We start from the raw sequence: 26484 nt of genomic DNA on the forward strand, positions 1-26484 counted from the left end.
TGTTAGATGAAATTAAAGCTATTCTGTATCCAGATATATACTAAACTATTTGTATTCTGTATGATTTGTTGCTTTTAGGGTTTTTTTTGGGGGGGGGGCAGGGAGTGCTAGGGGTTGAACCTTGGGCCTGGACATTCTGAGCATGTGCTCTGCTACAAGCTAAATTCACCCAGCATATCTTATGTATATTTTGTAACATGTTCCTATAATCTAATATATAGTTAGTGTCTCTATTACCCAGTTGCTTAATCTCCTTAATACTTAAAAAGGAAAGGGCATCTTTGAGTAAAAATTTTTTATAATATTTTATAAATCAGAAAAATACTAAATGTAGTTGTAGGGAATAATGATCCTAAAGTTTTTTTTTTTTTAATGTTAAATGGAACATAAGCCCAAAAGACACAATTTTTTTAAGTTCTTTACAGAAGATAATTCTTTTGGAATGAAAAAAAATACGAAAATCATTCATTGTTCACCTAGCCAATAGTATGCTTGTTGCTGGAGACATGTCAATGAATACTCAGTGCCTTCACAGTGCTGCCTGGCTGCCAAAGAAGACAGAACATAACCATTGATTATATAGGATATAAACTGTGGTATACTGGGGTTGGGAAGGTGGCTCAGTGGTGGAGTGCTTGCCTTTCATGCATGAGGCCCTGGGTTCGATTACTCAGCACCACCTAAGCAGACAAAAGCCTGAAGTGGTGCTGTGGCTCAAGTGCTAGAGCGCTAGCCTTGAGCTGAAGAGCTAAGAGACAGCACCCAGGCCCAGAGTTCAGGCCCCACAACCGGCAAAAATAAACTATGGTGTATTATAAAGAAAAAAGTATTCAGAGAAATGAATAACATAGTTATTGGAGGACAGCTAATTTTTGCAATCCCATGATTGTCCAAGTGGATGATGATGATTATGATGATGATGATCATCCAGGAGATGAGAAGTAGCTAGTCAGGTGAAGCTTGGTCCATTATCCTACTCTTAACTTTAGGCTGGCTTTGTTGTTTTGCACACAAAAATGTGGCTGAAGTGCCTGAACTGAGCTGCTCCAGTAGCCAGCCAGCACCATCTGCCACAGTATGCATACCAGCCACCTCAGACAGCCCAGCTCAACCAGTGAAGCCACAGAATAAGCCTTGTCGGAACTAGCAGAGAAATCACCAACTTGCCCATAAAATGGTCACGGCTAATAAGTCATTGTTTTAAGCACTAACATTTGAAGCAGCTTATTACATTAACTAGTAGAAACCATTACCTTGCTCCTTGACTACTGGGAGAACTTCCCAGCAGGCTGAGTCTTGGGATTTCTCTTGCCAATTACAGTTAATTCCAAGTATACTAATCACTACCTTGAGTGATCCACTCGGTCCAACTTATCTATAAGTATAAAAACAACTCTTCCTTGGAATCCACTTTCAAAGCTGATCTGAAATTCCTATATGAAAAGGGGATAGGTAAAGACCCAGCACAGTGCCCAAATGTTCAATAAAGAGCACTGTACTTGTTGGTACCCTGACTGCTCTGGGTTTCTGAAGACTCCCTTCAAAACTCCATAAAATACTCCGCTGCTGCCTGGCACACTGGTCTGTGCTACCTTCACACCTGGGTGGCCTTTATTTAGGAAGTTAGACAAAAGAACTCCCAGCTGCACTAGGACTTTGTCTTCCACTCCAGGTCTTGAATCTGGCTCGCCTTGTAGGACCCTTAAGAGACCAGCAGAGGGCGGAAATCCGAGGCGGGAGTAAGGCATGGAGGCGGGGCGTGCTCGCGGCGTGGCCACGCCTCCCGCCCGTCCTGAGGGGCTGAGCCCGACTCTAGCCCCGCCCATGGGTGTGGCCTACGGGGTAAAGACTGGGCGGGCGCGGGCGGCCTGAGGGTGGAGCTAAGACCGACGCGTGCTTCCGCCGCACTGTCCGGCAAAAAGTGAAAAAAGAGCAGTAGGCGTGACCGGAAGCTGCAGGTGAGTGAAGCCGGAAGCGGGATTAACCCGGGTTTGGACGACCCGCACGGAAGGTCACGCTGAAATTGGCGGGAGAAACGCAAACCGCGGCGAGGCCGGGTCCCCGCAGGCCCGCCTGCCGAGGCCAGCCAGCCCACGGGGCCTTAGCTCTCGGGACGACGAAACCTCACTGTTAGGAACGGTTAAACTGTGCGGGCCCACAGCCCAACAGAAAGAGGGATGAGGTTCCAGGTAAGTTACTTGTCAGAAAGGTGGCCAGGAAATCACAGGGTTTAATGGAGAAGCCGGGCCTGCTTGGAAGAATGGATTCGATTCTGTTGGTGTCTGTGCTCTTGTTTGGAGTGTACTTTTTTCTTCTGCCCAATGGAGAAGCATAGATGGCCGTGCATAGTGTCAGTGGGAGGGTTCCTGTGAAAGTAAACCCAAGAACGAAATTGTTAGGAAACTGAGGCATGAGGGTATCGCAATACAGATCAGAAAGTGAACTCGACAGACCGGATCCGCTTTCATGGGAAGTTGAAGAAGAGGGTCGTCATGGTGACCTGAGAAGAGTCAGGAGGACATGACCCGGCCTGGAAGCCTCTAAGGAGGGTGATGCTTAAGGTAGCTCGGATGTTCAGTTTCTCAAGCAGGTCTGGCCCTGGGAACCCATTGTTTTAGCAAGTCTCCTGCCCCGCCTGTCAGGCACTCATCACCTGAGAGGGTGGGAGAGTGGGCTTTCCTATTTCGATTTAAGATTCTGGGCCTGAGACTGGGCTAGCAAAGTTCAAAATATTTAGTTATGAGAACAAAGCAGATTCCCATCAAAAACTGTAACCGTAATTAAAAGATGCGGCTCAGTAACACTGCAGTGCCACACTCTTGGTTGCATCTCCTACAAAACAAGGGGGGGGGCGGGTGGAAGCTGGACTCAAGTGGCTCACATTTGAATTCCTACTCAGGAGTCTGAGATCTGAGGATCAAGTTTCTAAGCTAACCTGAGCAGGAATGTCTTAGAGATTCGTATCTCTAATTAGCAAAAAGCTGGATGTGAAGATGTGGTTCATTTACTAGAGTGCCTCCCTTTAAGCAAAAAAAAAAAAAAAAAAAAAAAGAACAGGAGACTTTTTAAAAATGATTTTATAGAACATTTTTTTTGCCAAGTTTTCAAAGGCCTGACTATATCATGACAACTAAAACAAGACATTATGTATAATTCTGCACCTGGAGCACAGAATAAACAAGATGAATCCAAGGCTCCTCTAAGAGTAGAGTATACCCTGGCCTAAGACTAGGGTAATCTTGGGCTGGGAAGGTGGCTCAGTGGTAGTGCTTGCTTTGCATGCCTGAGGCCCTGGGTTCGATTCCTCAGCACCACATAAGCAAAGAGAAAAAAGCTGGAAGTGGCGTTGTGGTTCAAGTGGTAGAGCGCTAGCCTTGAGCTGAAGAGCTGAGGGACAGCGCCCAGGCCCAGAGTTCAGGCCCCACGACCGGACCCCCCCCCCCAAAAAAAAAAGACTAGGGTAATCTCAAATCCATACATTGAGAGGAGGAGCTCTCCTTGGGGTCCATCAGACTTAGGAGAATTTGGTTTATTAGTGATCCAACAGCTAGTAATTGGACAGGCTGATCAGAATGTTTGGTTGGTAGTCACTGGTTTCAGTAAGTTGGCATTTACATTTGTTTTAGATATACCTTTGTTTCTACTTCTTGTGGTATAATTCTTATCATTTAGGGTCAGTTGAAATGCTGCATGGTCACCAAGGCCAGTTTTTTGGTTAATGTGTGAAATTGTTTCTGGCACATATTAGATACTTACTGTAACCCTTTGTTCTTACTTACACCATTTTCATGAGACCTAGCCTAAAGTTTTCTCTCAGATACACATTCTCAATCATCCCTTTCCTAGTCCTACTTTTTCTTTTTCCTATGGTCCTGATCACCTTTTGATTCACTGATGAACCCGAAGTGCCAAGTGCAATGCATGCCTTGTAGTAGATGCAAAATTGTTGAATTAATACCTTTATTATATGTCATTCACACTATACATACAGTGCTTGAGTGGAGATGTCTTGTGTGTTATCAGAATATTCAAATTAGACCAAGACACAATCTATGATCCACATATTGGACGAATACATGGACTGGATCCATTCTGGAACCCTACCAGGATTCCAGTTTTAGCCAATATACTGTAGATGGTGGTTACTTCATCAAGGTAAATACCAGTTTGAAATGTCTTGGTTGGAGATCCTTGTATATAGAGCGAATTCAGGTTATATGACCAGAACAATATGAGCAGAAGAATAAGAGATGGGAAGGATAGGACCCTATAACAAGTTAACATTTGAATACATTTCGTATTGGCAAGATATGAATGGTTTATAAATGATAATATTTAGTTCTCTTAATTATGCTATGAGTTCTAAGGCTATTGCAGCAATTAGCAACTAAACTAATTCTCTAAAATTATTTACTAAATTATTCCATTTAGGAAGAACCACTATTGAAACTAAAACTCTTAACTACTTTGCTATCCTACCACATTTTACATATGCCAAACAAGAATGAGAGCCTTAATCTTAGGAAAGGATATGTTACAAAGTCTTTGAGAATCTCCATTTCCACAAATACTTTGAAGTTTAGTAGCATCCAACACACAATTGCATCTATTCATTTCCCCCTTGAATCACAATAGAAGAGGATCCTATCTGCAGGTAAAGGCTGCCTTCCTTTCTGAACTCTGAATCCCTACACCACTACTTTCTCAGGGACCTCCCTTTACTAGTATTTGGCCTCTCCTACCCCTATCATCATCTAAATAACCACAGGTTCCTTATATCTTAGATCCTTTCCTAATTGGATTTCTTCTAACTATTGCCCTACCTTTTCTACTTCAGTAATGAAAAAATAATTCATCTGCCCTTAGCCTCCCATTCACTCAGCACATCTGGTTCATAACTTTCTTCATGATAATCTATTTCCAATGTCTTCTGTCTTTGAAGCTTTCATAATATCACATTTTCATTTTTTCATATGAAATTTATATATATGAAAAGCTGCCCTCACATTCCTGATCCTTGTCCTCAGCTACCCTGTGCTGGAATTACAGGCAGTCATTACTACCCTCAGCAAAATTCTCAAGTTTTTGTTTGTTTAGCTCTCCCTTCTTGCTCTGCATATCTCTTCATCTTCTCAGGGTTATATTGAAACCTCTTGTCCACTGATGGAACCCTCTTTGGATATCTCCCATAACCTCATTTACCATCTATTCATCTTGGACACATAGACTCTCAAGTCTAAATGAATTAAACACAGTCAAAATAAATGAAATATTTTCACTCCCTCGCTCCTATAGATCTTTTCTTGGAGGTATGGGTTGAAAATATTTAATAGTATGTACTTTCTGTGTGCTCAGCACTCTTCTAAGAACTTTTCTTGTATTTGTTCATCTAACCTAATATACTGTTGAGTCCTTATCCACAGGTTATAGAGATAAGAGAGCAGAACCAGAAAAGCCAACTGGTTTGCTTTAGGTTATCCATCTGGGATGTCAAGAGTTGGGATTTGAATGCTGTCAGATATGAGTGTGTAAACTTGTCATTAGGACATGATCCCTTCTCTTCCTTCCCTTCTACCTCCCCCATACCTCTAATCACTCAGCCAAGTACCAAGTACTGTAGATTTTCCATACTTAAATCTATAGGTGATGAGGGCTGGGAAGGTGGCTCAGTGGTAGAGAGCTTGCCTTGCATGCTCAAGGCCCTGGGTTCGATTCCTCAGTACCACATAAGCAAAAAGAAAAAAGCCAGAAGTGGCGCTGTGGCTCAAGTGGTAGAGCGCTAGCCTTGAGCTGAAGAGTTGAGGGACAGCGCTCAGGCCCAGAGTTCAGGCCCCACGTTTGGACCCCAAAAAAAAAAAAAAAAATCTATAGGTGATGATGCTAAAGTGTACTTTCAGTCAGTCCCTGGCTTCTTTAAAACTGTGTAGCACTAGGCTGGGCACTGGTGGTTCATGCCTGTAATCCTAGCTACTCAGGAGGATGAGATCTGAGGATCACAGCTCAAAGCCACCGGGCAGGAATGTCCATGAGACTCTTATCTCCAATTAACCACCAAAAAACCGGAAGTGGCGCTGTGGCTCAAAGTGGTAGAGTACTTGGCTTGAGCTGAAAAGCTCAGGGACAGCGCCCAGGCTCAGAGTTCAATCCCCATGACCAACAAAACCAACCAAACAAAAAACTGTGTAGCACTTCCCCCATGATTCTCTGAGGAAAGTTCAAACATTAAACATGAATTTAAAGATTCTTCACACTCTGACCTCTTGCTGTTCTTCTTTGCTTTTGCAACTCCCTATTCTTAACACTCATCAGTATCAGTACCAGCTAGTAGAATTAAATACTATGTGAGGATCCTGGTTGAAATCCTTTTCCTTACCTGTTACATCTGAGCTGTGATGTCATTTCAACTAATTAGATGATTGGATGGCTCTTATCACAGCACTTGAACTATATTTAACTTATTGCATTACATGTTGTTAATGCCGTTCACTAGATTGTAGAGACAGTAAAATTTCCTTAAAGGCACGCAGAGTCCAACTCCTTAATGTCTGTCTTAGCTATTCCTCTCTCTTTCTATGTCTGCTAGCCGAATTTGTACTCTCATTTTCTCTAGCTTGGGCAATTGGATCAGTCAATTTCTTTTTTTTAATCTTTTTTTAATTGTGAAAATACCATATAGAGGGGTTACAATTACATGGGCAAGATAATGGGTACATTTCTTACCAAGCATTGTTGCCTCCTCTTTTGTTTCCCCTTTCAAACCCTTCCAATCTCCCACTGCCCCCAGTCAATTAATTTCTGTCTTTGGCCCTAGTCTCTCCTTTAATACATGTTCAATATTGCAGAGACATTATGGGGGCTTACTTAACACTTTCCTGCTTGAAACTTCTGTAGGTCGTAGCTGCTCTTAGAATCCAAATGTTTAGGACTACATGGGCTAGTCTCTTGTCTTCTATATCCCCTTGCTTCCGGTGCCTAGTAAGCATTCCAAAAGTATTTGTTGGATCATCAAACCAAGATTCAAGGGTGAAAAGTATGGCTCAAATGGTAGACTACCCTGCCTAGCAGGGTTCAAACCCCAGTATCATCAAAACAATAAAAATAAATAGAAATTAACCAAAGAAAAGCAGTCTGGGATATAATTCCTAGGACAGTGTACCTATAGTCTTCTATGGAGTCAGAATATTGGTAGTGTAACTTTGTCCTTAGGAGGGAATCCCCAGAATATGCCTGACTATTTGATGACTCCTTACTTTTGTATGTGAGTGGAACACAGAGCTCTCATCAACTTGGTAAACTATCAGATTTAAGACTCAATACAATATTTCCCTTTTTTTTTTTTTTTTTTTTGGGGTCCGGTCGTGGGGCCTGAACTCTGGGCCTGGGAGCTGTCCCTCAGCTCTTCAGCTCAAGGCTAGCGCTCTACCACTTGAGCCACAGCGCCACTTCCGGCTTTTTTTCTTTTTGCTTATGTGGTGCTGAGGAATCGAACCCAGGGCCTCAGGCATACAAGGCAAGTGCTCTACCACTGAGCCATCTTCCCACCCAATATTTCCCTTCTTTTATTAAGACTCTAGATCTTTGTGTGGTTGTTGTTGTTGGTTGTGGGACTTGAACTCTGGGCCAGGGCACTGCCCCTGAGCTTTTCAGCTCAAGGCAAGTGCTCTACCACTTGAGCCACAGCACCACTTCCGGTTTTCTGGTGGTTAATTGGAGATAAAAGTCTCACAGACTTTCCTGCCCGGGCTGGCTTTGAACTGTGATCCTCAGATCTCATCCTCCTAGTAGCTAGGATTACAGGCATGAACCACTGGCACCAGGCAAGACTCTCCAGATCTTGGACAGAGGGAACGTAAGCTAGTTCAACTTTTCTGTAACATACATTTTAAAATATGATGAATGATGAGAATGTGGATTCTTTAACCTAGAAATTATAGTTTTAGGTCATTAAAGAATTTTACCTAAAAAATTGTCCTAAAGTAGGATTACAGACATCTTCAAAAAAAAAAAAGAATTTGAGCTGGGAGCTAACACCTGTAGTCTTACTTGGAACATTGAAATGAGGATTGTGGTTTGAAACTAGTCAGGACCGAAAAATCCATGAGACTCTTATCTTTAACCACCAAAAATGTGGAAGTGGAAGTTTGGCTCAAGTGGTAGAGAGTAGTAGAGTGCCAGCCTTGAGTGAAAAAGCTAAACAAGAGCTTGAGGCCCTAAGTTAAAGCCCCAGTACCGGCATCAAATAAATACTTTTAAAAAAAAGGAAAAAAAAAGAAATGATTTAGTTACAAGGTAATCAGAGTACACTTTTTTTTTTGGAGGGGGGGGGGTTAATCACAGGGCTTGAACTCTGGGCCTTGGCGCTGTCCTTGAGCTCTTCAGCATAAGGCAAGCACTCTAACACTTGAGACACAGTGCACTTCCAGTTTTCTAGTGGTTAATTGGAGGTAAGAGTCTCACAGACATTCCTGTTCTGGCTGGCTTTGAACTGCGATCCTCAGATCTCATCCTCCTGAGTAGCTAGGATTACAGGTGTGAGCCACCAGTGCCTGGCTAGAATACTCTATTTTGATAACTAGTATTTTCTGCCTTTTCTCATCAAATATTGCTGACATAGTAACGTAAAATTATCCAAACAAATTTTTCATAATCTTGCCATGTAATTCTTCCTAATATGATTGCTTCTCTCTGACCTCAGGGGCTTTATTCCAGTTTAAAATTAGTAAATCAAATATCCCAAAGTCAAATAGGAATTATTTTAAAACATTATATTAAAAAAAATGAACATCTCTTTGTCCATAAAAATATTCAGGAAGGTCTGGGAAGGTAGCTCAGTGGAAAAGTGCTTGCCTTGAATGCATGAGGCCCTCGGTTCAATTCCTCAGCACCACATAAAGCAGTAAAAAGCCAGAAGTGGTGCTATGTCTCAAGTGGTAGAGTGCTACCCTTAAGCTGAAGAGCTGAGGGACAGCGTCCAGGCTCAGAGTTCAGGCCTCATGACTGACAAAAAACTAACTAACTAGCTGACTAAATTTACACACACACACACACACACACATACACACACACACACACACACACACACACACACACACACACACACACACACGAAGGGATTATTCATAACACAGAACAAATAGGGGAATACTACTAAGATACTGATAGGGTAAACTGGTACATTTAACAATGAAATTACATAATAATTAAAGCTGATGTAAAAATAGATTTAATATTGAGTGAAAGCCAGGCTCACTAATGTACACCTGTAATCCTAGCTACCTGAGATGCTGAGGCAGGAGTATCATCTGAGCCTAGAGCTGAAAGCCAGCCTGAGCAACATAGTGATTCCCTATCTCAAAAAACAGGTTTTCTAGGGAGTGTGTATGTGTGTGGGTGCATGCATGTATATATAGTCAGACATAAGATGGGGTTGTTTAGACCAAAGTATTAATTGTGATACTCTCTAGTGGTGTGATTATGGATTCCTTTATTTTCTCTTTTTAGCTTATCTGTTATTTTCTCATTTTCTCATTTGTGAATTTAAAATATTTGGCCTTGCTATATATAAAAATGTAGTTGGTGCATACTTCTTGAAGTTAATCTCTCATTTATTTCCATTGAGTACCCTGCTGTGATAATGCTAAAAGGCAAGAAAAGCAGATGGATTTGGGTGCTTAGATAAGCTTGGATCAAATATGAATTGTTGACAGCAAGAAAATGAAACTAATTTTATTTTCCATTCAATTAATATGTTTGTCTTCCATTTTTAAAAGCATGCTGATCCCATTTTCAGTGAAGAATTGCTTCCAGTTACTTTGTAACCACAAAGTTCCAGCAGCTGGCTTTAAAAACACAGCAAAAAATGGGCTCATTTTACAGTCAATCTCCAATGATATATATCAAAACCTGGCTGTAGAAGACTGGATCCATGATCATATCAATCTAGATGGCAAGCCCATTCTTTTCTTTTGGAGAAATTCTCCCTCTGTCGTAATTGGTAGGCATCAAAATCCTTGGCAGGAATGTAACCTGAATCAGATGAGAGAAGAAGGTATAAAACTGGCTCGGAGAAAAAGTGGAGGAGGAACAGTCTACCATGATATGGGTAATATCAATTTGACCTTCTTTACAACTAAAAATAAGTATGATAGAATGAAGAATCTGAAATTAATTGTGCAAGCTCTGAACTCTGTCCAACCCCAGTTGGATGTGCAGGCTACCAAAAGATTTGATCTTATACTTGATGGACAGTATAAAATCTCAGGAACAGCTTCTAAGATTGGCCGGACTGCTGCTTACCACCATTGCACCTTACTGTGTAGTACTGATGGGGCCTCTTTGACTTCTTTCCTGAAGAGTCCTTACCAAGGGATTAAGAGCAATGCTACTGCTAGCATTCCTGCTGTAGTAAAAAATCTTTTGGAAAAAGATCCCACACTAACTTGTGAAGTACTGATGAACGCTGTTGCTGAAAGTTATGCTACTTATCATCAAATTGATAGTCATATTAACCTAATAAACCCAACAGATGAGACACTGTTTCCCGGAATAAAGAGCAAAGCCAAGGAACTACAGACTTGGGAGTGGATATATGGCAAAACTCCAAAGTTCAGTGTAAACACTTCTTTTAACGTATTATATGAACAGTCATGTGTAGAAATTAAAGTGTTCATAGACATAAAGAATGGAAGAATTGAAATGTGCAGTATTGAAGCACCCGATCATTGGTTGCCACTGGAAGTATGTGATATATTATGTTCAGGTTTTATTGGCAGCAAGTTTTGCCCAATAGAAACTACTTTGATGACAAATATGTTACTTAAAACATATCCAGAAGACTATGAATTACATAGTAAATGGAATATCCTCTGTGAAAAAATCAAAGGAATAATGTAACTCCAATTAACTTTCATTTACTGGAATTCAAAGTGGGGTTTGAATTCATGGCCTCACAATCTAGTTTGTCTTTTTTACTCACAGCTGGCACTCTACCTCTTGAACCACACCTCCAATCTGCCATTTTTGCTAATTAATTACAGATGGAATCTTGCAGACTTTTCTGCCCTTTCATCTTAGAACCAAAATCCTCAGATCTCACTCTGCTGAGTAACTGATTACAGGTGTGAGCCACTGGTACACAGCTGGAATAATAAAAAATTTTAACTTCATAATAATAAAAGGCTTAGTCTCTTGGTGCTTCCCACCTGAAATTGTTTATCACCTAACATAACCTTTTCTATTGTCCTCTAGGTTATGCATAACTTTGTTCATTGTTTTAATATCTAGCATTTATATTTTAGCAGCTTTTATATATCATACTAGACAGTCTTAACTAGAGTTCTTTGGGGTTTTTGTTTTTTGTCAGTTGTAGGGCTTGATCTCAGGGCCTGGGTGCTGTCCCTGAGCTTGTCAGCTTATGGCTAGCGCTCTACCACTGGAGCCACAGTGCTACATCTGGTTTTCTGATTAATTGGAGATAAGAGTCTCAAGGACTTTTTTGCCCTGGCTGGCTTTGAACTACAATCCTCAGATCTAAACCTCTTGAGTGACTAGGATTTCAAGTGTGAGCCACAGGTGCCTGGTCAGTTCTTTGTTTGTTTGTTTTTTGTATGGGTATTAGGCAGTTTTTTAGTCATGGTAACAAAGAGCTGAGAGAGACAGTTTCCAAGGTTTTGGTTTATGGTTGACTGGATCCATTGTTTGTAGAGAGGCAAAATGTCATAGCTGCTTAACTCATATCAGACAGGAAACAGAGTAAGTGCTCATTTTAGTAGGTTTCCTCCTCTTCACTATTTGTTCTATCCAGACCTCTAGCCTTTATTGTATGATACAGCCCACATTACATAGGGTCTTCCTTGTTTGCAGATGCATTCACAGACATACCCACCAGAGGTGTGTTTTACTAATCTAGGCATTTCTTACTTCATCTCTCAATCCAATTACTTGACAACCAAGACTTTCTGTCACAATATCCCTCTGTCCTTTTCCCTCTAAAGTTTTTAAAGGTTGTCTAAAATGTAAAAAAACATACCAGCTGGCTTCTGACAATGATCCTGATCCTTCTGATCCTTCCTGTAATGGCTGGCGCCTAGTCAAATTCTGAGTCAAGTCTAGTAAAAATGTAGAAAAACAAGTCAGTAAATAATTACAAGCCAACAGAAGCTATGGAGGAAGAGGAAACAGACAATAGGGGATAGAGCCATCAGGAAGAAGACATTTAAACTGACACAAAAGAAGAAAAAGTATTCCAGGTTATACTGATCATTGGTACATAATAAAGCTTCCCAAAACTTGGTAGCTAAAAAGAGCAGTCATTCACAAATCTACAGTTTAAAAAGGGCTTGGTAGGGATATTTCCTTTTTGGGGAGGGTGGATGATGGGGTCTGGTCGTGGGACCTAGACTCTGGGTCTGGGTGCTGTCCCTCAGCTCTTCAGCTCAAGGCTAGCGTTCTACCACTTGAGCCACAGAGCACTTCTGGCTTTTTTCTTTTTGCATATGTGGTGCTGAGGAATTGAACCCAGGGCCTCAGGCATGCAAGGCAAGTGCTCTACTACTGAGCCACCTTTCTAGCCCATCTCCTTTGGTCCAACAGCATTGGTAGGAAACTTACCTGAGGCCACAAATACCTGCTTTCCAGATGGGTAAATTGATGCTGGTCGTTGTCTGGTGCTCCAGGTGGGTCTGTGGGCTGAGAGCTTCAGTTCCTTTTCACTTGGACTGCGTAGGAGCTAGATTCTCAGAACATCTAGCCCAAGAAAGCAAGGCTATATCCTTTTATATCCAGCCTTGGAAGTGGTATAGTAGCACTTCAGTAGTCACAGGCACACTCAAGCTCAGTAAAAGGGAATGTAGATAAGTATGTATCTATTTCAAAGTCACTAGTAAAAAAAGAACCAGAATGGGAAATTTTATTGTAGCCCATTTTGGAAAGTACTTTTACCACACAGAACAGTATATAGAAGGGGGACCCTAAAGCATGGAGGAGCTAGGCTTCTTGCTCCCACTGTAGGAAGTACAGGCAAACTCATTGGGAGAATAAGGAGGATGCAGCAAGATGAAGTTGTTTGGGCAAAAATCAAGATCATCTAGAGACTGATGTAGAGTTTGATTTTAAACACACACAATAAAAGATTATTGGAGTGTGCACAATAGGTAGTAGTCACTTGAGAGGCTATAAAGGAGTCCAGGCAAAACATGGTGCTGGCAGTGGCTATGGAAAAAAGTGGAGAGAGTGTCAGGTAATTGTTGAAAATTATCAATAGCTGAGTGTAGTAGCACACACCTGTAATCCTAGTACTTTGAGTCTTAGACTGGAAGCAGTCTGAGGCCATTTTGGACAAAAAATTGTGAGACTGCATCTTAACAGAAAAACTAGGCATGGCAGTGCAAACCTTTCATCCCAGTTCCCATGGGAAGAATAAATAGGAAGATTGTGGTCCACACCAGCACAAAGAGCAAAACCCTGTCTCAAAAATAACCAGAGCAAAATGGGCTATGGATATATCAAGTAGTAGAGTGCCTAAGTTCAAACCCCAGCACCACTCCCCAAAAAGGGGTAGAAGGCTAGTATGGCTCCTGTTTTCAGGGAGTGGCTTTATTTGGACTCAGGTGAAAGAGGAAATATTGAAGCAATATACTGACTTGCAAAGGATGTCATAAGACCCCACATGCCAGTGAAAGTGTAAGATGAAGGTCCAAGGCCAGCAGGGTTTTTTTGTTTTGTTTTTCTGTGAATGCTTTCCTTGGCTTGCAGACAACCACCTTCTTGCATCCCTAATTGATTATCCTCTTTGTACATGTATATTCACGACCAAGTTTCATCCTCATGGAAAGACATCCAATCATACTGGAATGCAGCCTACACTAAAAACTTCGTAATTACATTGTTAAAAAATGGATCACCAACTATAATGACTTTCTAAAGGACTTCAACATATGTCGGGTAGGGAGACACGATTCACCCCGAAACCCAGGAGTTTCAGGACTCTTAACATATCTACAAACCATTTTACTTGAGGCACTTTAACACAGTATTGGGACTTCACATTGATTTCAGCCCTCTTTTATAAATTATTTCCTTTTAGATACCTAAGTGGATCAGATCCCATCCTTTTTGTTTGACAGGAAAGAGCAGGACAGGACACAAGGTTTTGCCTACAACTGGGCATGGCACAAGTGAGAATTTTAAGTTTTAGTTGTTTCAAACACGACTGGCACCTTAGCTGATCTTCCTTTGAGACAGGTCCTTTTGTGCGGTTTTAGCAATTATTAAATCATGTCTGACCATAATTCATTTTGAAGATTTCTTCTGGATATTAGAAACACACTTGACAGCACTGGGGTTTGAGTTCAAGGCCTTGCCATTGCTATATAGACACTTTACTGATTGAGCTACACCTCCAGACCAGCTCTCATGGGCATATTTTTAAACATTATCTGTTGAAATGTGTGAAAATTACTTTCTGAGAAAGGCATTAAAACCCCCAATGTGATGTGTTCAATGCAGTAATTTTGCTTCTCAAGAGAAAATATCACATTACAAACAAATGGACAAAAGAATAGTACAGATAAATTCAAAATATGTGGATATACCACAGAACTTTGTGAAGTTTATATACTGGGATGAGAATGACAGAAATGACTGATTTCTTATTTGAGCAACTGGACTAATGGGAATAAACAGAATGAGGATGTCTAGGAAGAGTTCAGTTGGGATATTGTTCTTGAAATACTTCTGAGATGCCATAGAGCAACCTAAATTTAAACTATAACTAGAAATCTTGGTTAACATATTTGAGAGTTGGGAGCATATGAACAGGACAAGAGAATGCTTCTAAACTTTGGGAATTCATCTGAAGTTTTACATTTTGTTTACCATCTGAATATCAGATTCTTGGAAAATTCTCTACCAACTAAGACTTGGTAGGAAGTAGAGTCCATGTTCTACATGGAAACTGAACATCTCACTGTGTGCTATATGTATTTTCTCAGCCTCAGGATTTGGGCACATGACTTAGGCTCTGCCAATTAGAAACACTGGCTCCAGACTTCGAATTGCACAGTAGTGTTGCAGAGAACCTGGGGCTTGACTGAATTAGAAGCCTTCACTACTGGAGTCCAGGAGCTTGACTTTCTGGCATTAGTAAAGGCTAGCACTGCCAATGAAAGTGGTGCAGCCTACCCCAGCCAACCATTTATCCATCTGAGGCAGCAGGGTAGCATATGTTTAATCTGGGTCATGATATTTCTCTGTAGGCTACACATCTCAGTCTATAGCTCTTGTGATTGTTCAAACCAATTAACTATCATTACAAAAGATCCCTTTGCTTTCATTAAGTACTAGCAGTTTTTATTTTTACTGAGAATACTGAAAGGTGCAATCATTAAGGAGATTAGTACAGGCTTAAGAAAAAAAGACTACCTCATTTAGGGGAACTCTTCCTATTTTTGTTTTGGTTTCAGTTTTAGTACTGGGGAATTGAACTCGGGGCCTCATGCATGCTAATTACCACTAGACAACCTCAGCCCAACAAATTCCTATATTTTAAAGGGAGGATATCAGAAAAATAGGCATTACATGAAAGCTGCAAAAAAGGGGAATGGGTAACTGGGTAAAATGCTCCTGAAAGGTCAAGTAATATGAATTTTCAAGTTTCTCTTGAACCAGGCACAGGTGGCTTATACCTGTAATCCTAGCTACTCAGGAGGCTGAGATCTGAGGATCATGGCTCAAAGCCAGCCCAGGCAGGAAAGCCTGTGAGACTCTTACCTCCAATTAACCACCAGAAAACTGGAAGTGGTCTGTGGCTTAAGTGGTAGAGCACTTGCCTTGAGCTGAAGAGCTTAGTGACAGCACCCCTGCCCAGAGTTCAAGCCCTGCGACTGAGAAAAAATCAACAAGGTTTTTATTGGCACTTTTCCTAATGGAACCCATTGTTTTCTAAAATTAATATTCACTAACTTTTTTAGTGTATATTAAGTCCACCAAGGAGCTTCATTATGGTGTTTCAAATATGCATGTTATATTTTATTTAGAATAACTTTCTGTATTGTTTCTCTTTCCTTACCCCCATAGCTCCACATTGGTCAACAGCTTTCATTGAGATTCATTTTGTTACCTTCACATATAGTTATACTGTTTTAAAATTATTCACCCTCCATCTTCTAATTTCCCTTTTCCCTTTCCTTCATCCTCCTAAATAGTCCCACAGGGCTGGGAAGGTGGCTCAGTGGTAGAGCGCTTGCCTTGCATGCATGAGGCCCTGGGTTTGATTCCTCAGCACCACATAAGCAAAAAGAAAAAAGCCGGAAGTGGTAGAGTGCTAGCCTTGAGCTGAAGAGCTGAGGGACAGCACCCAGGCCCAGAGTTCAGGCTTCATGACCGGACCCCCCCCCCAAAAAAACAAAAAAACAACAAAAAACTAAATAGTCCCACAGAAACATGTCTCTCATATACATATGTAAATTTACATTGTATTTATATTGTAAGTTATATTGTATATTTGCATATATAATACATATATGTACATATATATGGCTTTTTGAGATTGCCTTATCTCACTCAACATGATGTTCTTCAGTTTTATTCATTTTCCAATAAAAATGACATGATTTCATGTATTTTTTGTAGCTGTTTAGTATTTTATGGTATATATGTGGGATATTTCATTCATCTGTTGGGCATTTCAGCTACTTCCACTGTTCCACTGTTTGGCTTTTGTATATACAGCTGTCATAAACATAGGTATGCAATGCAATATCTCAAACATTGAATTATGCTTCATATATATATATATATACATATATATATATACATATACATCCAATATGGTAGGACATAAGGTAGATTACTTTCCTTAAGGTAGATTACTTTCCTTACAGGACTGTAGACTACAAGACAAGGTTAACATTCAATTCATCTTCGTAATAGATGCTCATTACTTACTGACTGCTACTCCAATAGCCAAATCAAAATTGGCAAAAACAAAAATGTTTAAATTAGCTATATGACTTGAAAAGAAACATTGTAAATCTACAGAATAAGAGTAGATGTGACCAGTGTTTCACAACTGAACAATGAATCCAAAACCTAGTAGAAATACAAGTTTATTTAAAAATTCACACATTATAAAAATGTTTAAAGTAAAAAGAAGAATCCAATATTTCCTTGCTGTAGTTCGTATTTGTCCCCAAAAGTTCATTTGTTGGAAATGTGGTCCTCATTGCAGTAGTGTTGAGAAGTGGACACCAGAGAGATGACTGGCTCTGCCTTACAGGCTTTTACAGATCCAAACTCTCTGAGACACGCATATTGTGTTGTCACATGATACCTACACACGTTAAGATGCAGGAAGGTTCTCAAAGTTGCCAGCAGCATGCTATTAAGGCTTTTCAGCCCCCAGAAATAAGGGCTAAATAAATCTCTATTCGTTACCCAGTGTGTGCTATGTAGTTATGGCATCATAAAAGGTAGAAATGTGCAATATGAATTAAGCTACTAGCCATCATAATTTTTTTGTGTGTTTATTATGAAAAATGTCCACTGTTGTTTCACGACATGGCCTTAAATCAAGATCACAATATCCAAGGGAAAAACAGCCCTAGGAAGAAAATAAGAGTACTGTTAAAAATGACATGACTAAGAAGGAAGGGGTGACATTGGCCAAGAAGCATTATACTCATAACCTGACATGGAATCATAACCCCTTTGTTCAACTACTTAATAATAATAAAAATGGCATGACTAAGCTGGGGTGTGTCTGTAGTTCCAGAGACTTGGAAAACTGAGGTAAATGATTATTTAAGCCCAGGAGTTCATTTAAAAACAAAACATCAAAACAAATACAGTCTTACGTGTTACACACTTACCCATAAAATTATCTTACCTGTGGTTTCTTAAAGTAATCAAGTCCCCTTCCAATTTTAATCTGCCATCCATTGTTGAACCTATTGACATCAGAATACAGGAATTTAAATCAGACAATTAGGGCTGGGAAGGTGGCTCAGTGGTAGAGCACTTGCCTTGCATGCCTGAGGCCCTGGGTTCAATTCCTTAGCACCACATAAGCAAAAAGAAAAAAGCTGGAAGTGGCGCTGTGGCTCAAGTAGTAGAGTGCTAGCCTTGAGCTGAAGAGCTGAGGGACAGCACCCAGGCCCAGAGTTCAGGCCCCATGACCGGACCCAAAAAAAAAAAAAAAAAAATCAGACAATTGTTAAGCATCAGAAAAATTTCCCTTTAAGAAAGGAACCCATTGGAAGTGGCCCTGGGGCTCAAGTGGTGGAATGCTAGTTTTAATCTGAAGAGCTGAAGGACAGCAGCTAGGCCTGGAGTTTAAGCCCCAGGACCGAACCCCCCCCAAAAAAAAAAGAATTAGGAAAGAGAGGAACCCACTTTTGCTGGTAGCAAGAAGACTTGAATCAAACCTGTAGTTAATAGTGGGCTGCTTGTCTACAATGAAACAAAAAGGTCTTGGAAACTATCAGCTGACTTTGATGAGTTGTGTCTAACAATTAAAACTTACACATGAACTTCAGCTTGTTGATATAAATTTCCTGCTTACAAGTAGTTGACAAAGTATATTCAGGGAGACTGGTAGTGTTCTAAGGGTTCTCCTGCCCAGAGAGAGGAAGTATAAGCAGGAGGAGTTTTGGACCCTGACTTTTGCTTTAACAACAGCAGCTACATTTCCATCTGTTTGAATATTTAGATCTGGTTTAAGTTTTCACTTAACATGACGATTCCATTGCTATAATCATATTAAAACCATTGTGCTAGAGGGAAAGTATTATTAACTGTACATACTGTTTTCTTATTAACACATTACTATCATGCCTACCCAAATAATTTCTTAACCAACAGGAAATAAAACCACACAGTATTAATTTCACTAGAAGGAATTATTTCAGTATCACAACTGTGTATAATATAGATAAAAGTGCTCCTCTTCCTACATGACACAACATATAAATTCAATTCCACTAGGAAATAATAAACACATAGGGCAGAGTAAGTTTCTGCTTTAAAAGTTGCTAATATTGGCCTTTAATTGAATTTTTAATCTTTAAATAATATATTTATATATAATTAAGTAACATGAAGAGAAGTATGTTTTAACTGCATAAAAGTTAAAATATTATTGTATACTAACCTAATTTCTCGGTCATGTATTGAAGAAGAATATTCTACTTCCAACAGCACTCCATGACTTCTGAGTGACCGTTTTATTTCATCCAGGGCACTTAGCTGCTCTGTCCTATTTCCCTGTCAATGGCAAAAACATTTACTGCTTCATTTATTTTATTTATTTATTTTTGCCAGTCTTGAGGCTTGAACTCAGGGTCTGGGTACTGTCCCTAAGCTTTTTTGCTCAAACCTAGCACTTTATCACTTGAGCCACAGTGCCACTTGTGGCTTTTTCTGTTTATGTGGTACTAAGGAATTGAACCCAGGGCTTCATGCATGCTAAGAAAGCACTCTACTACTAAGCCACATTCCCAGCCTCATTTATTAATATTTCACATTATTAGCTGGGCACAGCAGCCCACACCTAGTAATGGAGAGGCTGAGATTGGGAGGATTACGGTTTAAAGCCAGCCAAAGGGGAGTAAAAAGTTTGTGAGACTGGCCAGGTGCCAGTGGCTCACACCTGTAATCCTAGCTACTCAGGAGGCTGAGCTCTGAGGATCACGGTTCAAAGCCAGCCTGGGCAGGAAAGTCCGTGAGACTCTTATCTCCAATAGACCACTCGAAAACTGGAAGTAGCACTGTGGCTCAAGCGATAGAGTGCTCGCTTTGAGCTGAAGAGCTCAGGGACAGTGTCCAAGCCCGGAGTTCAAGCCCCACGACCAAAAAATAAAAGTTTGTGAGACCATCTTAGTAGCAAAGGCTGGACGTAGTAGCATGCACCTGTCATCCCAGATATGGCAAGTAGCAATGAATAGTGGGGTTGCAGTACAAGCAGGCCCAGGCAAAAAGTGAAACCTTGTTAAAAAAATTAAAGCAAAATAAATTTAATGAACAAGTATCACAAATGGATTAAAATTAAAAGTTACTTTCTAGCTTCAGTATCTATTATTTCAAGCAAATGAAGAATGTTTTAATATGAACATAACACAATTCCATCCTGATTCTTAACTGTTTATTTTATCTCATTACATTTTGAGATAGGAGCTCTTACTATGTAGCCTAAGTTGGCCTTAAAATGATAATCCTTGTGCCTTGCCTCTGGAGTGTTGGGATTACAGACATATACCTCCATGCTCAGCTTCCTTAAATGCATTTTAGCAATGATGTTTACTAATCCTAGTGGGGCTGCCTACTTCTCAAATTAATCATGGAAACTATTATTTAGAAGGATTACTAATTTTTGTCCAAATCAAGACAGAGATACCTACTATCATGTTAGTAATCACAGATATAAAGGGTAAAGAGATAAAATGACCAACAGTATCCAGGAGACTAAACTAACTACTTAAACAAATTGAGCCTAACAAAATGGGCAAATACAAGGTCAACATCTTTCTCAAGATGTACTACACTTATTATAGCTGATAAGTTTATCCTCAAAGAAATAAATGTAGCTGAAGTACCTCATTCAGGTTTTCCTTGATTGGACTACTACATCTTTTAACTGAATAAAGTCAGTAAATTACAAAAAAGATCAATTCTTTTAGATACTTACTGCATCCAGAGAGGTAAGAAGGTGAATAGTTTTTACTTTGCAACTCTTAATAAGCATCTCACAAAATCGAAGGAAGTTATAGAGCTGAAAGACATTAGGATGAGTTATTACTAACTGGCAGGGTCATCCTCTGTGTCCATGGGGCATTGGATCCAACCTCCCACCACAGATGCTTATCCAAAGATGATATAACATTATTCAGCATAGACCTTGAATACATTCTCCTCAAATCACCTCTGGATCACTTACAATATCTAAAATGATATAAATGCTGTACAAATAGCTAGCTATTATGCTGTGTTGTATAGGGAATACTGACAAGACAGGTCTGTAAATGTTCATATAGGTTTAACTTAAAAAGAAATACTTTTGATCCCCAGTTGAGTCTATGGATAAAGAATCTGCAGATATGGACAGCCGACTATACATTTAAAATTCAATTTCATTAAGTTTTAGTACATCTCACTTACCTGATGAGTTTGTCTAATATAAGGATCTTCTATCCACACTTCTGTAACTGTCTCATTAAGGTATTCTTTTAAAAGTGACTCATAACTGAAACCTGTTGCATTCTCTTCTATTTTAATTTGCTTGTGATATTTCCCATCTACAAAACAGTTTTCAGTAATAAGTGTCCACTTTCTTTTTACACATTTTATATTTCATATACAGTGATTAATCAGGATCAGTTACAAATTAATTTTTAGCTTATTCACTCATTATGTATTGAGTGCCTGCTCTAAATGTGTTATGCAGTATTGCAAAATTCTACACATATAGAAGTAAAGAAGGCCAAAAGTACTCCATGGGTGGTCTTTGCCTTGGCAGGGTAAGGGGGATAGGCAAGGTTTTCTGGAACAGATTGTGACCTGGACCCTTCAGACCAGGCAGTTGTTTTTGTTGTTGTTGTTTTGTTTTGTTTGTTTTTTGTCCGTAGTGAGGCTTAACTTCAGGACTTGGATTCTGTCCCTGGGCTTTTTTGCTCAAGGCTAGCACTCTGCCACTCTGAGCCACAACTTACTTCTGGTTATTCTGGTGGTTAATTGGAGATACGAGTCTCATGGACTTTCCTGCCCTGGCTGGCTCTGAACCGTGATCCTCAGATCTCAGCCTCCTGAGTAGCAATGTACAGCAAGACCAGGTAGTTTATTCAAGAGAAGACTGTGTGTGCAAAAAAGTATCTGGTAAGTTCCTTTTACCATGGAAAAAACCACAGATATAATCAGGGAATCTGGTCCTTCTCTTTATACTTGTCTTTTTATACCTGCAGTTTAACAGATAAACTATTAAACAAAAACACAATATAACAGTTAGGAAGTCTTTCTTATTAATAATTTATTTCAGGTTTTTTTGTTTTGTTTTGTTTTAGTTCTTTGGTTTTCGTGTTAGGGACTAAACTCGGGGCTTGTAACATGCTAAGTTTGTTATAGAGCACTCTGCAGAAATTTGCATTACTATTTCTCCCAAGCTAACAAGGGGATTATCACATGATCAACAGGATAGTTCTACTAGTTTTGTAAATTCAAAATGAGTAACTGAATAAATTTTCAAACCCCTTTTTGGTTTTTAAAAAATATGACCTCTAATGGACTGTTTCTGCTTTACCAGATAATATTTAGAGGCACCTAGAATGGTCCACAGTTTGCTGTACCATAATGGGCACTCCTACAATTCAGCTTCTAATAAAACTAGGCTACTGTTTACTTTTTCACCAAGAAAGCTGGAAAAACATCAAGAATCTGCATGTGGTATGTGCTTAGTCAAGTCTTTGAAAGGCTTATGCTATGAAAACTAAACAATTTGTGTGTGTCTGTGTCTGTGTGTGTCTGTGTATGTACTGTACCAGGGCTTGAACTCAGGGCCTTGTCCTTGGTTGGCTTGCTTGCTCAAGGCACTTGAGCCACACCACCAATATAGCACTTTGCTGGTTAGAAATGGAATCTTGAAAGCCTACACTGTCTTTGAACTGCAATCCTCCAGGTTTTAGCCTCTTGATGATTACAGGTATAAGTCAATGGTGTCCAACTAAAATAAAGCTTTTAGAAACAACTGTGTGCAGCTTTCTCAGCTTTGTTTACTCATCTGGCACTGCTAGGTGAGCCAGGTCTCCAGCCCTTCTGTTTTATAAGGTTGTCTGAAACAATAAAACATGCCAGCAGGCCCAGTTAGTTCCTTGTGTGCTAAATATAAATATGTCTGCCAAAAGCAAGTGTTTTTCTTAACAAGGTGAAAACAATTATGCAAGTGATGAAAGCACAAGCACTATCAGAAAGCTACATATTTAAAAATGGCTGGGTGCCAGTGGTTCACACCTATAATCCTAGCCACTCAAGAGGCTGGGATATGAGGACTGATATTCAAAACTAGCCCAGGCAGAAAAGTCCAATTAACCACCAGAAAATTGGCAATGGTGCTGTGGCTCAAAGTAGTTGAATGCTAGCCTTGAGCAAGAGCTCAGGACAACACCCAGGCCTGGAGTTCAAGACCTATGACTGACAGGGAAAAACAAAAGAAAGCTTTCTGGGCTGGGAAGGTGGCTCAGTGGTAGAGCGCTTGCCTTGCATGCATGAGGCCCTGGGTTCGATTCCTCAGCATCACATAAGCAGAAAAAAAAAAAAAAAAAGCTGGAAGTGATGCTATGGCTCAAGTGGTAGCGCACTAGCCCTGACCTGAAGAGCTGAGGGACAGCGCCCAGGCCCAGAGTTCAGGCCCATGACTGCCCCCCCCCCAAAAAAAGAAAGCTTTCTGAGTAATTTAAAACAAAATAAAGCTCAGCTGATAATGTAGCTCAGTAATGGAGCATTTAGCTACCACACAGGAAGCCCTCAGTTCAATCCCCATGACCACTAAAAAAGGGAAACACACATGTTCTGTTCAGAGCATTTCCATAGAGATGTTACCAACTATGCATCAACTTTTAAAGCCAAGCCAGCCAAATTAATTTTCTTATTAATCTATAAGCATACATTAATTGTTCAAAGGGGTTTGTTTCATTGTGCACATCAGTGACTAGGGGAAAAACACCCAAGGCTAGCAACAGTATCTTTGGTTGTAGAAAGCAGAAGTGTGAGGATGGCAATGCCCACATACAGATATCTATGAAACTGCATGCTTTTTGAGTAGGGAAATACTAATTCACAGGGAAAAATACCTACCTCATCTCTAATGGTTAGGAATAGGCTCTGATTCACAACAAAATCTGATAGAAGTCTCAGGAGTTTCTTTAGCTACTGTAATGACCTTGTTCCTTTTATTAAGGAATTAAAAATCAAAGACAGGATCCGCATTCAGTATTCTTCTAGCAGTTCTTATCTGGGGTTCACACATAAGCTTCATGGGATCTGCACATTCCTTAAAAATGCCAAAGTTCTACATAATGCATAGCATTTATCAAATGTTCGAAGGGGTTTTGACTCTACCCTACATCCACTTAAAAAATAAAGGGACTAGAGGAGAAGAAATGTATAGTAAATTGGAAAGCCCCCAGGTTCAAATGGTCTACTCCATATAGAACTAGACAGAAGCCAGCAATAATGAATGATACCATATGAACACATTGTCTTTCTACCCCACCATCCCCACTCCTTTTCTTTTGTGGTACTGGGAGTGAACCCAGGGATAAACATCAATACACGTTAACATCATATACCTCACCAAAAAATAAGCAGTTCTACTTGTCAAATTTGGGTTGAAGTAATTAAATATTTGACTAAATATAGCAGTTTAATTTTTAAGTTGGTAATTTTGTATGGTCCATGAATGATGTTATAAATATCTAAATGGTCCTTGGCAACAAAAAGATTCTCCATTCCTGGTAAAACATTCTAGGCCAACTACTCAGCCTTTGAACTATATCCCCAGGCCTGGATACATTTTCTAAAACAGCCCTTTTACCTTCTTTTTCTTGGTCCAAGTATTTCTTTATATTTTCTGCTCTATCCATGTAGTGAGAAATCTTTGCTTTGAGATTACATTTCTTATTATTATCTTTAATACCTATAAATTTAAAAAAGTCAAGTTAACATTTTTTCAGTTTAATTCAGGCATTATTTCCATTTTTTCAAATTTTCTACAAATGTCCTATCCTTCAGAATGCTCTGCTTCAGTCCTAAAAACTACAAATATAAAGGTCACTGTGACTGGACAGCTGGGTTTAGGAATGAGGTTCTAATACCTTGTCAACTCTGGGATACCAAATCTGGCAGTGTGAGAAATGAGAAAGGTGGCTTACTATAGGTCAACCTTAAGTTTGAGTACTACTTTACCCTAATTCTAATTTTGTATATTTAGAAGACAGCAAAGAGTAGCAGTCTTCCATAAAACCAGCTTCTCCTGCAGATGCTCCCATTGTAATTAATGCTCAATTCCAGCCAGCAGATGTATTCGTCCTGGGGCTTGAACTCGGTGTCTGGGCACTGTCCCTGAACTTTTTTGCTCAAGGCTAGCACTCTACCACAGCTACAGCTTCACTTCCAGGTTTTGGGTGGTTAAGTGGAGATAAGAGGCTCATGAATTCCTGCCTTGGCTAGTTTCGAACTGCAATCCTCAGACCTCAGTCACTTTTGTAGCTGGACTACATGTGTCAGCCATAAGCACCTAGAAGTTATTCCTCAATATTCATTATCTATCAAATTTTACTATGCATCCACAATATCACTTCTGGTTCTCTCTCCTTTTCTTCTTTTTACATTATTTATATTTTCTGTAATAATTTCATCTTTAATTCTCTCTCTCTCTCTCTCTCTCTCTCTCTCTCTCTCTCTCTCTCTCTCTCTCTCTCTCTCTCTCTCTCTCCCTCCCTCCCTCCCTCCCTCCCTCCCCCTGCGATCTGTCCCTGAGCCTGTTTGTTCTCAAGGCTAGTGCTCTACCACTTGAGCCACAGGGCCACTTCCTACTTTTTCTGAGTAATTTATTGGACTTTCCTGATCTTCAGGTCTCAGCCTCCTGAAGGTGTGAGCTACCAGCACCTGGCCTAATCTCTAATTTTTAAAAAAACATTTGAATTTCACTGTTTTTTTTCCTTTCAGGAAGGTTTCTCTGGTCCAGGATCCCACTGTACATTTACTTGTTACTTATCTTTAATCTCTTTCTATCTACTGTAGATCCTCAGTTTTTAATCTTTTATAACCTTGCTGATGGAAGATTATTATGTGTCATAAAATGTTTCTTACTTTGGCTGATCTGATGTTTTCTCATGTGGCTGTGCCTTTGAAGCACTAAAATCACAGAAGTGACATGATGTTTTAGGGATACATGATGTCAATGTATCTCATCACTGATACATATATATCAGGCGTGGGCCTCCGGCGCCCGGCTGCTGGGCTATATCTTTTAAAGCTCTTAAAATCTAGAGTGGTATCCCTTCCTTTCCTGGAGTAATCAATGAATCTGCTACCCAGGAGTGTAACTTCGTCTTCCGCTCCGGAGTTTGGAAGAACGGTTCTTAAGTTTCATTTCCCCTCAGCCGCCTAGGAAAGCAGGTCCTCCCTCTGGCCCTCCTCCTGGTCCTCCCCTTCCTCCAGGACTCCCCGCTCACCTTTCATAACCCGCAAGAGCAGGTCGAGCCCCTCCTGGTAGCACACCAGCGCCTGCTGGAACTTGGACTCCGAGTCCAGTTCCGTTGCCCGCTTGAGCATTGTGGCTGCTGCTGTCATGTCTGGATCCTGCCCCTGCCCGGACTTCGCCATCCTTTCCACAAATCGAGAATTTGCCTCTACCCCTACCCGAAGTAAACTTGGGGCCGCCTAGAGCGCTTCCGGGGGGCGGGGCCGCGTGGCGCGCCTGCGCACCCTCCCCTCAGTCCT

General features: G+C 40.3%; 2 protein-coding genes across 8 annotated transcripts; one reads left to right on the top strand and one right to left on the bottom strand.

Annotated features, from left to right (window-relative positions):
- The first annotated feature begins 1868 nt into the window (after positions 1–1868).
- Lipt1 (lipoyltransferase 1) lies at positions 1869–11197 on the top strand. 2 transcript variants are annotated; one of them, XM_069988519.1, is made up of 2 exons: positions 1869–1958; positions 9771–11197. In XM_069988519.1, exon 2 carries the CDS (start codon positions 9772–9774, stop codon positions 10891–10893), a length of 1122 nt encoding a protein of 373 aa, XP_069844620.1. In that variant the 5' UTR covers positions 1869–1958; position 9771; the 3' UTR covers positions 10894–11197. The 2 variants fall into 2 exon arrangements, with proteins under 2 accessions (XP_069844620.1, XP_069844618.1); XM_069988517.1 differs by lacking the exon at positions 1869–1958 and adding an exon at positions 1971–2189.
- Mitd1 (microtubule interacting and trafficking domain containing 1) lies at positions 9931–26471 on the bottom strand. Of its 6 annotated transcripts, none has more exons than XR_011365215.1 (9): positions 26217–26471; positions 24575–24676; positions 21151–21287; positions 20681–20764; positions 19148–19260; positions 17885–17945; positions 15769–15881; positions 12029–12877; positions 9931–10026 (listed from the first exon to the last, which is right to left on the bottom strand). XR_011365215.1 is itself a non-coding variant. In XM_069988520.1 (7 exons), exons 1-7 carry the CDS (start codon positions 26365–26367, stop codon positions 17504–17506), a joined length of 744 nt encoding a protein of 247 aa, XP_069844621.1. In that variant the 5' UTR covers positions 26368–26471; the 3' UTR covers positions 16541–17503. The 6 variants fall into 6 exon arrangements, 2 of the variants coding, with proteins under 2 accessions (XP_069844621.1, XP_069844622.1); XR_011365217.1 differs by having other exon boundaries at positions 12029–12107; positions 12626–15881; XR_011365216.1 differs by having other exon boundaries at positions 12029–12107; positions 12610–15881.
- Positions 26472–26484: the final 13 nt, after the last annotated feature.

This window comes from Dipodomys merriami, unplaced genomic scaffold, assembly GCF_024711535.1.
Source record: "Dipodomys merriami isolate MVZ:Mamm:240054 unplaced genomic scaffold, mDipMer1.0.p SCAF_36, whole genome shotgun sequence".
NCBI classification, from domain to species: Eukaryota; Metazoa; Chordata; class Mammalia; order Rodentia; family Heteromyidae; genus Dipodomys; species Dipodomys merriami.

Excerpts from the sequence above, each read along its gene's own strand:
- Lipt1 (XM_069988519.1), top strand. The coding sequence starts at position 9,772 with ATGCTGATCCCATTTTCAGTGAAGAATTGCTTCCAGTTACTTTGTAAC.
- Mitd1 (XM_069988520.1), bottom strand. The coding sequence starts at position 26,367 with ATGGCGAAGTCCGGGCAGGGGCAGGATCCAGACATGACAGCAGCAGCC. Across the intron at positions 19,261-20,680 it reads TTCTTACCTCTCTGGATGCA|GGAAATAGGACAGAGCAGCT; the intron begins GTAAGTATCTAA and ends TGCCATTGACAG. Across the intron at positions 17,600-17,884 it reads ATTACTTTAAGAAACCACAG|GGCTGTTTTTCCCTTGGATA; the intron begins GTAAGATAATTT and ends TTTTCTTCCTAG.